Source organism: Opisthocomus hoazin, chromosome 7 (assembly GCF_030867145.1).
Source record: "Opisthocomus hoazin isolate bOpiHoa1 chromosome 7, bOpiHoa1.hap1, whole genome shotgun sequence".
Taxonomy (NCBI): Eukaryota; Metazoa; Chordata; class Aves; order Opisthocomiformes; family Opisthocomidae; genus Opisthocomus; species Opisthocomus hoazin.
Window position 1 is genome coordinate 35785906 of NC_134420.1, and position 12432 is coordinate 35798337.

General features: G+C 47.3%; 1 protein-coding gene across 6 annotated transcripts in view; it reads left to right on the forward strand.

Moving 5' to 3' along the window:
- The window catches only part of ACTN1 (actinin alpha 1), a 93484-nt gene that overhangs the window by 35716 nt on the left and 45336 nt on the right, over window positions 1–12432 (forward strand). For all 6 annotated transcript variants that reach the window (XM_075425129.1, XM_075425127.1, XM_075425131.1 and 3 more), the window contains exon 2: window positions 9010–9124. In XM_075425129.1, the coding sequence (XP_075281244.1) occupies window positions 9010–9124 (115 nt within the window). The remainder of the gene's footprint in view (window positions 1–9009; window positions 9125–12432) is intronic.

Below are 12432 nucleotides of genomic sequence, written 5' to 3' on the forward strand. Positions count from 1 at the left end.
AGTGTTCTCATCCTGAGCTGCAGAGACGGGTTTTGGGAAGTGGCTGAGAAGCAGTGACTGAGCTCTGTGTTTCCAAGCTGCAGGGGCTGTGCCCTGGAGTTGGGGAATGCAAGTAAGCTTACAGTTTTCCTTTTCACCCTCAGTAATTCCTTACGCAGCCACCAAATGGTTCTTTCGGTGGATGCTGGTAACATACAGTGCGAGGTAATGATAGCCCCTGTTTTCAGGATGTAGTACTTCAGAAGCAGCGTGGACTGTGTTTTGTCTTTCAGCCACACTTGGAACTCAGCGGCTGCAGTTAAGCCAGAACAGGGCATTAAAACTGATGCCAGTGGTACTAAACTCCTTTTGTGGAGGTGGCGAAATAGTGCCACGAGTGTCTGTAATGATTCCTTCTGAATATGCATTTAATTCCTTCGGCCTTTCCAAGAGAATTGGTGAACTCTTTCTAAGAGAACTGGCAAAGCTCTTCATTGTGCAGTGTTGGTCTTGTTGGCCATCATACCTGTAATTCTTTAGAGGTCAGCTGCTGATAGCATAACTCTTCAACACAAACCAAGCTCTTTGAACCACCCCTATGTCCTGGAGAGTAAATGCTGAAAGGGTTTATCAAATGCCTTTCTTCTTTTCAAAGTTGTTAGGTGGCTTCAAATGCAAAACAACATGCAGCAGAGGTATTTCAGGTTAGAAGATGAAATTGCAGGATATGGCAAATGGTGGCTGAACTCTTAATTCAAGTCCAAACAAAAGGCGCTTTGGGTGGCTCCCTGGACTTATGGTGATGTTTGTGTAGAGGATCTCCAATCCTAGAGCTCCTCTGCAAGGAGAGGACAGCCATTTGTGAGTATTTTTGGGCATCCTAGCAGTCATCGAAGTACACCAAGGAATAAACCAAGAGGTATAGTATACTGAAGTGGAGGCTGTAGGGCTACGCTTCCTCCATTACAGCTGAAAATATATGTGTGTATAAAGCTTCTGTCACTTGAAGCCTGTGGGCACAGAAATTATTCAGTGGGCCAGGAGATTCTGTTTTGGCTTATCTGATCACAGTTGTATGTCGTGGAGGGCCCTTTCAATGCCTGGCTCTCTTCACTAGGGTTGTTGGTGTGATCCCTCTTGTCCAGCCATGGCCTTTCTTGTGCCAGGGTGTTGACAGGGTTCAGGATTACTTTGTAATTACTCCCTAATTAATTGAGCACCTCTTTGTCGGCTTATGCCACAGCCTTGGGCAGGAAAAGAAGCTGCAACCAAGCTTGTCTTTTCAGTCTGCGTTGAGTGTGAGGAGGATGACAAGCAGCCACCCACGAGACCCCAGCAATTCTACCAAGTGCTTTAAGGTGTGAAAGGAGAATTCGGAGAAGGGAGTGCCACAAAAAGTGTCGGAGAGCAATAGCACCAGGAAGGGGAAAATCACATGAGACCGTGGGGGTTAATGCTGGTAATGAAATAGTGCTGAGTGCAGGGAAACTTGGACTGGATGGTTGAGATTGGTTTCATAGCCTGCCGAGCCTTTCAGTCCAAAACCTTCCAATTAATAAGCTAATGATGGCCTAGTCTGTTCAAGGAGCGAGAGAGATTTGTGGTGGCTGTGGATTAGCATCCTCCTTACTTGATACACAGCATTCAGCTCCCAGACTACCAAGGTGGAAAGGGTCCCGTTTTGGGGCAGCTGGAACTGCTTTATTAGTAATTCTATTGCTTAAAAAATGTGTGTGTGCAGCAGTTTTCTGTCTGCTCTTAAATGATTAGTCGTTATTAGCTGAGTGCCTCAGTCATCGTTCCAGATAATGTCATTTCAATAAAATTCCTTGCAGCATGGAATCAGCTGTAGAATTTGTTGCAAGAATTAGCAGATCTGTGTCGGCAGTCCTGTAATGTTTGGCATTGTAGTAAGCAGGCGCCACGGAGAGTTTGCCTCAAGGCCAGGCAGGGAATGCAGCCTGGCTGTGTGGTCAGAAGCCCAGGTGCACTCCTCTGAACACACGACTACCAGAAGAGCAGCACTTGCAGCTGGGTAAATTGGTTTTGTTTTCCAGCTGTGCATGATGTATTGTTCGAATATCCTGCTTGCTTTTCTGGTGACTGGAAAGGGATTCTTCCTGTGATTCCCCCCACAACACGAGAAGAAAGCCTGGGCTAGCAGCCATAACTTTCAGCCCGTTCGAGACCTGACTTTGCAGAGCACATGTGCAGACAGCATAAAACTGTGCTACTAGGCTGAGATTTGTGTGCTAGCAGCTTCATCCCCTCCTTAAGAGGAGCCATACCTTTGGGGACACATCTCAACAGCAGAGCAGTGTTGAAATACTTGCTTAAAACTCATCCACCAGCATAAACACAAGGAAGGAGGGTGCCTTGGTGGCCATGAACACTGCTTCCCTTTGAGCACGGGGGTGGTGGTCTGGCGAGGCAGTGCTCCAGTGAGTTCTTTCTTTGGTTGCTTAAGCCAGACCTTTCTGCTGTCAGAAAGGATGCGAGCAGCACTGCTCTGGCTCAGTTACAGCTTCTCTGGGGCTGCTACACAAATACAGCAGTCTGTTGGCTGTGTCGGAAAGTTTACACTCAGCTGTGGAAAGCAGGGCTGCATGGAAGAGTGATTTAGCAAGGAGAGAAGTAAAGAGCATCTGGAAAGGTCAGAAAGCTGGAATGTTACTGTCACAGCCACAAAGAGATAAAACTGCACATTTGGTTTTTTTTAATATCTATCATTTGAATGGTTGTGGTGGCTTCGACATTTACATTGCTAAAATTGCTCAATGGTTGAAGTGCCTTATGACTGTTTTCATGCAGCAAGGAGCTCTTTAGATCCACTCTCAGCGGTGTCACGGCACTGCTGCTTTCCAAGCAGAAGCATTCTAAACTTAAAAATGTTGACTTAATGTCGTAATTTCCCCAGGTTTCAGGAACGTTGCCTGAGCCACTTTGGTACCAGAAAGGTGCTGAATTTGGAAAGGACAATATGAAGAGGCAGGGTTATTGGCTTTCAGGAACAAAAGCAAAAGTTTTGGACGTGCAGAGAGTACCAGAGAGCAGTGTGTGTGCAGGCACATGTAACGCAGGCAGAGACAAAGGTGAGTTTGCAGCTGGCAGGGCTGCGAGACACCTGGAAGAAGCTAGCTGAAGAAGGTACCTCCTTAAAGTGTTGGCTGCAGGACCCCCAGCAATCACCTGGCTGTTGTTTTTAATTAACTTGTGCCTGGGCGAGGGTTAATACAGTGAACTCTGAAGAAGCAGGGACTTTTCATGTGGTGTCAGAAAAAGGGTGTGCATGCCTGTTAAAATAGGTATGCAGGTAGGTTTGTAGAGGTTACCCCAACAGTAAACCGGCCTCGTGTGCTGAGGCAGCAGAACAGTTAATTATATTTGCTTGATTTTAGTAACATTTGTTATTCTTTTTATTATCTCTCAGGTTATATTGTGGTAGAGTATGAAGGTCCTGTTACTCATACGGCACCCAGCACACCAATAGCAGGAGTTGATCTCAGTGTCCGGGATCTTGCTGATGAAGCTGGACTGTAAAAAAAGGAAGCTACAAATCACAGCTAGATGGGAGTGGGGGGCACGGAGGGCAATGATAGAAATGCGTGCATGTATATGCAAAAGCACACGTGCTCCCTTCATTGGGCATCCTCCATCGTGAACACTGAGCAAGAGCCAGACCTGCAGGGGGGCCCTGGCAATCTGTTGTGTCCAAAAATGGAATTAAGAGTAACAATATATGGAAAGATCCAAGGGCCAAGAAAGACAGCTCTGTTTGCAACTCTTGTGCAGTTATCCTAGAAAATTTGTGGTGTGAGATTTGTATGAAGGAAATCCAGTTGATGGTATGTTTTTGTGCTATTATTTAACAGTAAGTAGTTTTCCAGGTCTGTGAAATTTCCATAAGCCTCAAGATTAACAGAGTATTTGTTTCCTCGTCTTTGGGACAGGGAGTTAGAGGTAAGCAGGAGAATAATCTCCAGGCTTCTGTGTCTGCAGGCGGCAAGGAAGCACATCTGCTGCCTCGGAGCAGTGCTTTGAGCTCACGGCTGAGGAGATGGTGCTTCCCACCTGGTAGCGCGTTTCTGCCCTCCAGACTGGGGTGCACCTCGCCTCACCTCAGCAAACACTGATGTGTTTTTTTGGTTTTTGTTTTTTTTTTTTCCCTGGCTACTCCCAGGGCCGGGCCTGTGCCAGAAAGTTGGCTGGCTGCTCTCGGCAGGCCTTTCCACGTTTGGAAGGTTGTTTGCTGCTGACAGGCAGCACAGCAGGGCTTCGAGGCCACCCCGAGCCGATTGCCACCACTAGATGTGACTCAGGGCGTGGGGAGGAGCGGCTGTGTTGCCCAGGAGGTGGATGGGGTGAGTGCGTGGTTTCAGTAGGTTTCCTAGAATAACAAAAAGGATCCTGTGCAGATGCGTGAAGCCAAGTCGGTAAAAATGGCTCCAAACAAGATAGCCAGGATTGCAAGACCCAGCGGACAGCAAAAATTTCAGCTCTCCCTTCTTCTCTTGCTCCCCCGACTTTTCTGCCACATTTCTCCAGCCTTCTCCTATCTATCTGTTAAAACTCCTTCCAATTTACTACTCTGAAGTAAAAAGATATTTTGCTCCTATGCAGTATATGCAGCAACATAACACTGTTTTCTGATTACTTTGTTTTGATGGATGTTGCTCTGGGTTGGTCTGTGAAGAATATAGTTTGTGAATCCCATTGCAATTATTAAAAGCATTCATAACCCTGCTTGCTTGTAAAATGGCCTAATGCATCCACACTGAGCTGCTGGTTGTTGCTGTTCCCGTATGCTGTTGTGCTGCTTATGGTATTATGCTTCTTGGAGTTCATATAGGATCTGAAGGGTGCCTTGAGAAAACGTCTGCACATCTGGGAGTGGTCTAGTGGCAACTGCGTGTGCTCTGTCTATTAATCCTTCATGGTCCATGTCCTTGAGGAGCTGAGGTTCAGCTCTGCCACTGATGGCTAATGGCAATGTTTTGCAGAGTCATCTCACTTCAGTGGTGTGGTGGAGGCAGCTCCAGCAGAGAAGTGTTGCTCGCTTCCATCCTCAAAATGTGCAAAGCGATTCCCATTTGAGCTATACTGTGATTATCCATCATTTAAAGCAGAACTTTCTGAACTGCTTTGGGCTGATGGAAAACAAAACTGAAATGGCTTCAGAGAAGTCGTATGAGAAATAAAAGTTCAGCCTCGTGGCCTATGAGTTAGCTATCAGGCTTCCGCCTCAGTTCAACATGGATTTTGTAACGTGACCCAGGGCCAGTCACTAGCTCTAGGTAGCTGGCTTTGTCTGCTTTCCAAATATGAGAAGGATGGTCATGGGCATCCACAACCTTCCTGACATAACTTGCTCTCACACATTATATGTGATGAGGATGCAGGATTTGAAAGCATCTCTGCTCTCATTCGCCCCTCTGGAGGAGTGAGGGAGCCTGACTGCAAGAGGGAGCCAAATAAGTGAACCTCTTCTCACATAATACAGTGCAGGCAGTGGAATGAGGAAAGTAGTGCCAAAAGGATGTACTTCAGGATACAAGGCCCATTTTCAAATAAAACCCCTCTTATTTGGAGAAAAAAAAACAAAAACAACCCACTTCTATTTCTCAGGGGAATAACAATAAAAAGCAATAAAAAGTGCTTAATGACTTACTCTTTTTTCAAAGCTTCCAAATCTGGAAGGAAACCAGGCCATCTTGAAAAAAGGGTTCCCAGACTTTCACAATATGTGCATCTGTGCAAAGGGCCATTGCCGTGAAAGTATTTACAGCTGCGCTGTTATCCTGCTCCATCCCACAGCCCCGGCGGAGGGCAAGGCCAGAGCACAGCAGTAGGAAGCTCGGCAGCTGTTGAGCTGTGCGTTTGCCGAGGAAAGATCCTGCTATGCTATTTGTAGTCCTGTGAGCACAAATGCAAGCAGGTTAGTAGAGGAAGCCCAGCTTCCAGACAAATAAGAACAAGCCCTGATGCTCTTTGCAATTTGGGGTAATCTTTCTTTTGAAATACTGTGCATGGTGTAAGCAGTGGTGAAGCATTGCTAGATTTTTGGCATGCCGTGCTTCAGTATCAGCTGAGTCCTTTCTGCTGCGGTTACCCAACAGTCTAAGATGGCGTGACTGCTGTGGTCCACTCCACCCTCTTGCTTGGCCCATATATGCCCGATTTTCTCTTGCAGAGACTTGTTAGACTCTGCTGAACTGCCTCCATGCACTACTGAGCAGAAGATTAGTGTTACCAAAGAAAGTAAACAGTTCTTTGCTGGGTCAGTGAGTTGAATTGGCTCTGGGAGCACATCTGGGAGAGGGAGGGAAGAAAGACCTCCTTTCCTTGTGGTAGCACTGAGCTTTAGGAGCCGCTCATTTTTTGAGTAACCTCACCCTTCTATTTAAAGAGTGATTGAGGGGTTATCAGTTTGTACAAAGAAAGGGGTTTACTTGGTGTCCTGTTCAAACAATGTGAAACACATTCATCAGCACTTGGACAAACTCGTCCACCTTAAAAGTACCAGTTGCTACCATTTACTCTTCAAACAGTACTGTTGTGTCAAACAGCTTCTGCATCTCCAGGATGGGCTCTTTGACTCAGCTATTTAAGACCATGCCGTACTGAGGTGTCTGAGGTGTTTTATGTTTTCTTCTTGTGTTTTGACTGTCAAATAGTAGCACTTACTTTTCTCTTTCAGACCCGTTTACATGGTGCTCTTTTGAGATAATCTCTACTATCACATCTCTTGGATGAGATGGCCTCTTCCCTGTCAGTGCCTTACATACCCATTGTTCAGAACATTGGCTGACAGATTGCAACCACAGAAAATGTGTCTTGTCATCAGTTGTGGTGACATTCATTTCTCTCATATGAGAGATCCTCTTACCCTGACCACTTGAGGTCAGAAGGCATTTCCAGCAAGAGTTCTGTTTAGCCTGAATGCTGCTGGCTGTGTTGTAGTTTGGACCTCAGTCCCTCATGCACTTCAAACTCACGTTATGACTCCAGTGGTGGTGCGTAATATTAGTAATTAGAGTGGCCCTGATTTCTATCATTGAGCTGGCTGCAATGATCCATCTACCAGAGGCTCTCAAATAGTGGGAGCCTGGAACTGTGCTAGACAGTAGTGTCACTAAGCAATGCTTAGTTTTATCCTTTCTAGGACCTGCACTTCTGCTGAGATGGGTGGTAGCATTGTTATTCAGAGAGAATTTACTCCTCCACATGAGGGGGGAGGGCAGGTGGGATACTCACTGAAGGGAGGGAAGTCTGCTTAGCAGTGAGTCAGTGAGAACGGAGGGAGCAGGACACACACTACTGGGATGTGGTTTACGTGGCTGAGGAGCTCTGTATGCTGTCCTGCAGTGTGTCTGAGGGCTGCAGTGTTTGCTGGAGATGGGGGAGACCACAGGCAGTTGGGTATAGAAGAATGGTCCTTTTTTCTTAAGCACCTGCCTAGAGACAAGATCATAGAATCATAGAATCATAGAAAGTTTTGGGTTGGAAGGGACCCCTAGAGGTCATCTAGTCCAACCCCCCCGCAGCGAGCAGGGACACCACTAACTAGATCAGGTTGCTCAGAGCCCTGTCCAACCTCGTATTGAATGTTTCCAGGGATGGGGACTCCACTACCTCTCTGGGCAACTCGTTCCAGTGTTTCACAACCCTCATTGTAAAGAATTTCTTCCTTCTATCTAGCCTAAACCTACCCTGTTTTAGTTTAAAACCATTACCCCTCGTCCTGGCACTGCTGTCTCTCCTAAAAAGATTGTCCCCATCTTTCCTATAGGCTCCCTTTAAGTACTGAAATGCTGCAATCAGGTCTCCCCGCAGCCTTCTCTTCTCCAGGCTGAACAAGCCCAACTCTCTCAGCCTCTCCTCATAGGAGAGGTGCTCCAGCCCTCGGATCATTTTTGTAGCCCTCCTTTGGACCCGCTCCAACAGTTCCATGTCCTTCTTGTGCTGAGGGCTCCAGAGCTGAACGCAGTACTCCAGGTGAGGTCTCACCAGAGCAGAGTAGAGGGGCAGAATCACCTCTCTCAACCTGCTGGCCACGCTTCTCCTGATGCAGCCCAGGACACGGTTGGCCCTCTGGGCTGCCAGCGCACATTGCCGGCTCATGTCCAGCCTTTCGTCTATCAGTACCCCCAAGTCCCTCTCAGCAGAGCTTCTCTCGATCCTTTCATCCCCCAGCCTGTATTGATAGTGGGGATTACCCCGACCCAGGTGTAGGACCTTGCACTTGTCCATGTTGAACCTCATGAGATTCACATAGGCCCACCTCTCCAGCTTGTCCAGGTCCCTCTGGATGGCATCCCGTCCTTCTGGTGTCTCAACCGTACCACTCAGCTTGGTGTCATCTGCAAACTTGCTGAGGGTACACTCGATGTCGCTGATCTGGAATGCTATTTTCTGTTCTCCTTCGTATTATGTTGTGTCATCTAACACCACTGGAGTCCCTAGCAATCTGAGGACTTACCTTGAAACTGATTTTAAGGCGTGCTGTTCTAAACCAAACACAAACTGTAGGGACCTCTCCAGAAAATCAGACATGCTGGAGCTGTGAATCACAGAATCACAGAATGTTCGGGGTTGGAAGGGACCTCTGTGGGTCATCTAGTCCAACCCCCCTGCCAAAGCAGGGTCACCTAGAGCAGGCTGCACAGGACCTTGTCCAGGCGGGTCTTGAATATCTCCAGAGCAGGAGACTCCACAACCTCCCTGGGCAGCCTGTTCCAGTGCTCCGTCACCCTCAGAGGGAAGAAGTTCTTCCTCATGTTCAGATGGAAGTGACTCTGTCATGGACTCCCTCTGTCATGGGAACACCCTGCAACTTCTTTGGATATTTAGGTACTAACACTTGTTCTCCACAAAGACAGCAGGTGGAAAGATGACAACCTAACCAGCATTTGAATCTGTGTCATGGTACCTAGCAGCACTGCTTTGGTTCTGAACTGTTGTTTAGCTTCTGGGAAGATTACTGACTGCTTTTTTTTTTTCTTTCTTCTTTCTCTCTCTCCTGTGTTTTAGACATTTACAGCATGGTGTAATTCTCACCTCCGCAAGGCTGGGACACAGATTGAGAACATAGAGGAAGATTTCAGGGATGGTCTTAAACTGATGTTACTTCTGGAAGTCATTTCAGGTGAGAAAGGTTCTGTGTGGTGCTCTTAAATGTCCTGAGCATCTCCGTTCTGAAATCTGTCCTCCCCCTTTCTTGCAGAATAGGGACAGCAAGGGCTGTAATGCTGCAGATTTTGCTGGAATATAAGAGCAGCTGCTTTCTGATTCAGAACAAGTTTCCCCTAACAAATATCTTGTCTTCAGCAGTAACCAGTAATGTGCTTTTGGAATGTACTGCAAGCCTCATGGCCTGTGCAGGCTGCCCATTGCATTCCTGCTCCTGCCCCTCTGCTTTCCTCTGCCCGTCAGGAATGCACAGCCTCCTGTGAAGGCTCAGGCAACGGCTCATACTGTTTGGCAGGGCTGACGAAGCAGCTCTGGGAAGAGTGTGGGAATGCTGCACTGACAAATCATACCAAAGCCACATGACAGTGGGAATAGGGTAGAAGTTAATGGAAGAGAGGAGTCAAACCAGTAAATCTTCTGTGTCATTCAGTTTCAGCTGTGACTGAAGTTTTTCCATTCTAATTTCAATCTGAGCTCAATGCTCAAGTCTTCAGGGGAAAAAAAAAAATCTCAAAGAAAAGCAAAATCCCAGAAAACCCAGTCTGAAATAAAAACAGTGGCATGAACAACTTAGGTCAGATTTGTTTTCACTCCTTGTCACAGATGTCCCACTACTTGACAGATATCTCCCAGGGATTATTTCCTATAAGCAGTAATCTGTATTGATGTGCTGATGAAATAAATACCTTGGTAAAGTATTGTAGGAGGCATTGAGTGGGGATAAGAATATATGTATGAAGTTGGGGTTGTATGCTCACAGACTTTCTTTTGATGGCTTTTAAGCCAGTAATAGCAACCCAGTGACTTGCACTCCTGACCTTTTTGGTAAATTTTCCAATAAAACTGCCACGATAGAACCACGCAGACTGCCTTCCCTCTGTCCCTCCTTTGCTTTCCTTCCCTTCCCCTTTGCCAGCTCCTGCAAAGATGCTGTCAGTATAGGTGTTTTTCAGAATTTATGAGTAAAGAATGAAACCTCAGGGTTTTTGCCCATGCTGGTGTCTTGGAGGGATCAGATTTCAAAATATCAGAGCTTTGCAGCACGCAGGTTGCTTCTGCAGTGCCTATAAGAAATGAGCTAGCAGAGTCCTATTAGTTTATTTTCTATATTTATGTTCCCTTGCAGAGGAGGGGCTGCAGGCTGGAAGCTGGGGCAGATGGGCCTTGATGGCTTAGTTTCTAGTTGCTGAACTGGAAGATAGGGCAGAGAAGCATGAATAGGGGAGGGCGGAGGAGTCTCAGTGCTAAAGCAGGGGATCTCATATCTCATACTGCTTAATTTTCTTGCCTCACCTCCCACTCCTCCTCTCTTGTTGTCCCTTTGGGAGCCCACTGGCAGGGCCTGTTGGACCCCTCTCAGTCTGGGAAGAAGCTAATGGCTTCCGAGTGCGCTGGTGGTGTGGGCACGGCATTTCTCCATTGGCTGCAGAGCGGCTCTGTGCCCACAGCCTGCTTGCTGCTGGATGACCAGCGGGCAAAGGCATGGGGAGCAGCTGTGGTGGGCTGCATCCCTCCAGAGGCCATGGTCCTTCACACGCTAAGGGCTCAGCATCCTTTTCTTGGAGCCAGCAGAAGCTAGAACCACAGTTCTCCTAGGTACAGGGGCAAAAGAGGGGAAATTAGCACAGTTGTTTTTTTCCCCATTTCATTTCCGTCATTGGCAGTTCCATTTCCAGTTGTGAGTTCCATGGCTTTTACAAAGCCTCCTTCCACTGCTTGCCTCGCTAGTAGCCCCTTTGGCCCGTAGTTTGGGAAGCAGCAGCCCAGCCCAGGAGTGGCACGGGGGTAAGGAGTCTCCTGCGGGTTGGCAAGGACTCGCCTGTATGTTCCTACCATGGTTCCCACTGATCACCTGCCAAAAGGGTGAGTCTCCAGATGGCTCTCAGCCCTCAGTTCCAGCTTCTGGCTTTTGCTTTCAGCTCTTGGCTCACTTCACACCTTCCTCTTCCCGTATTTTGGGGGACTGCAGAGCTGCTGACAGGAATTTGGCGTGGGCAGAGTTGTTCTGTGGCAGGCTGATCTTCTCTCCTAACCCAGAGGGTGGTGGCCACAGGAGCCTTCAGCTCTGAGAGTGCTGGGCCAGTCTGGCTGAGAGCTGCGTAGTGCCAAGAGCCCCTCCTGCCTGGCCACCCGATGCGACTTCCCAAAGTGCGGGAATCAGTGATGTTCGGCAGGAGGAGAGCACCTCAGTTTTACTCGGCCTGGTACCTTCTGGTGGTGAGCTGTGCTGCTGATGGGTCCCCTTCCAGCCCAGCCAGAGCCCCTCGGTCCCCTGGCCACTGTGCGGTGGGGAAGCTCCGTGGACAGTCCTGGGACTTCCACATTGTGAGTCCTCTCCAATTGGCCTCCGTGGTGGGGAAAAAAAAGTTGGGCCCTCCCCTAGAAATTGTCCCGAAAGATACGCTTTCATTTTTCACCGCGTGCATTTCCTTCCCCTGACAAAGCCATTTTAAAAATAATGCTACAATACTGAAAAAGGCTACGCTCGTGTTTAGTACTTTTAAAATAAAGTTACAAGGTGAATTTTTTTTCTTCTTAAACAGAAGGAATGACTAATTGAAATTTTTCCTGAATAAATTTGCTGTAAACAACTTCTACGCCAACACTTCCTTGCATTGTTTGGCTTTTAAAGTACAGCCTTGGGCTAGTACATCAGAGAATGGAAGCAAGCGGGCTGTTTTCATTGTCTCAGCTGGGAGAAATACTGAGAAATAAAGCAATGATGCAAATAGCTGAAAGTAGAACATATTTCTAGCAGGCTTCCCTTTTAACAGTCTACATCATTAATAATGTATGGCATGGAACCAGATGAAGCTTTTTCCTAGAAATCTAAATTTGTAATAAGTCCAACTCTGAAGGAAGTAACCATCGGGTTTGGGGACTTTTTAGGTCCCCCAAAAAATGATTCTAAAACAAATATCCTATTATGATATTTGAGAGGGAGGCTGCAATTTTGCAATCACCATCAACTGCTTGAGGATCGCGTTGCTGTCAGAGGGAACAATCCTCCTCCCCCCAGCCCCAGGGAGACCAGTTCAGGTGCTCTCCCTTGTGCTGGCAGTGCACGTCATGTGGCCACAAGGTGAATTGGATCGGCTTGCTGTTCCAGCTGAAACCTAATCTCTTGTCTTTATTTTTCTTTTTGCAAGGCTAGTTTACAGTCACATCAACTGAAGAAAATGGTTATTTTTTAGCTGGCTCAACCCATTTGTTGACATTTGGCAGCATAAGTCTGCTTAAGTCTGTTGTGAAACTACATGTAAA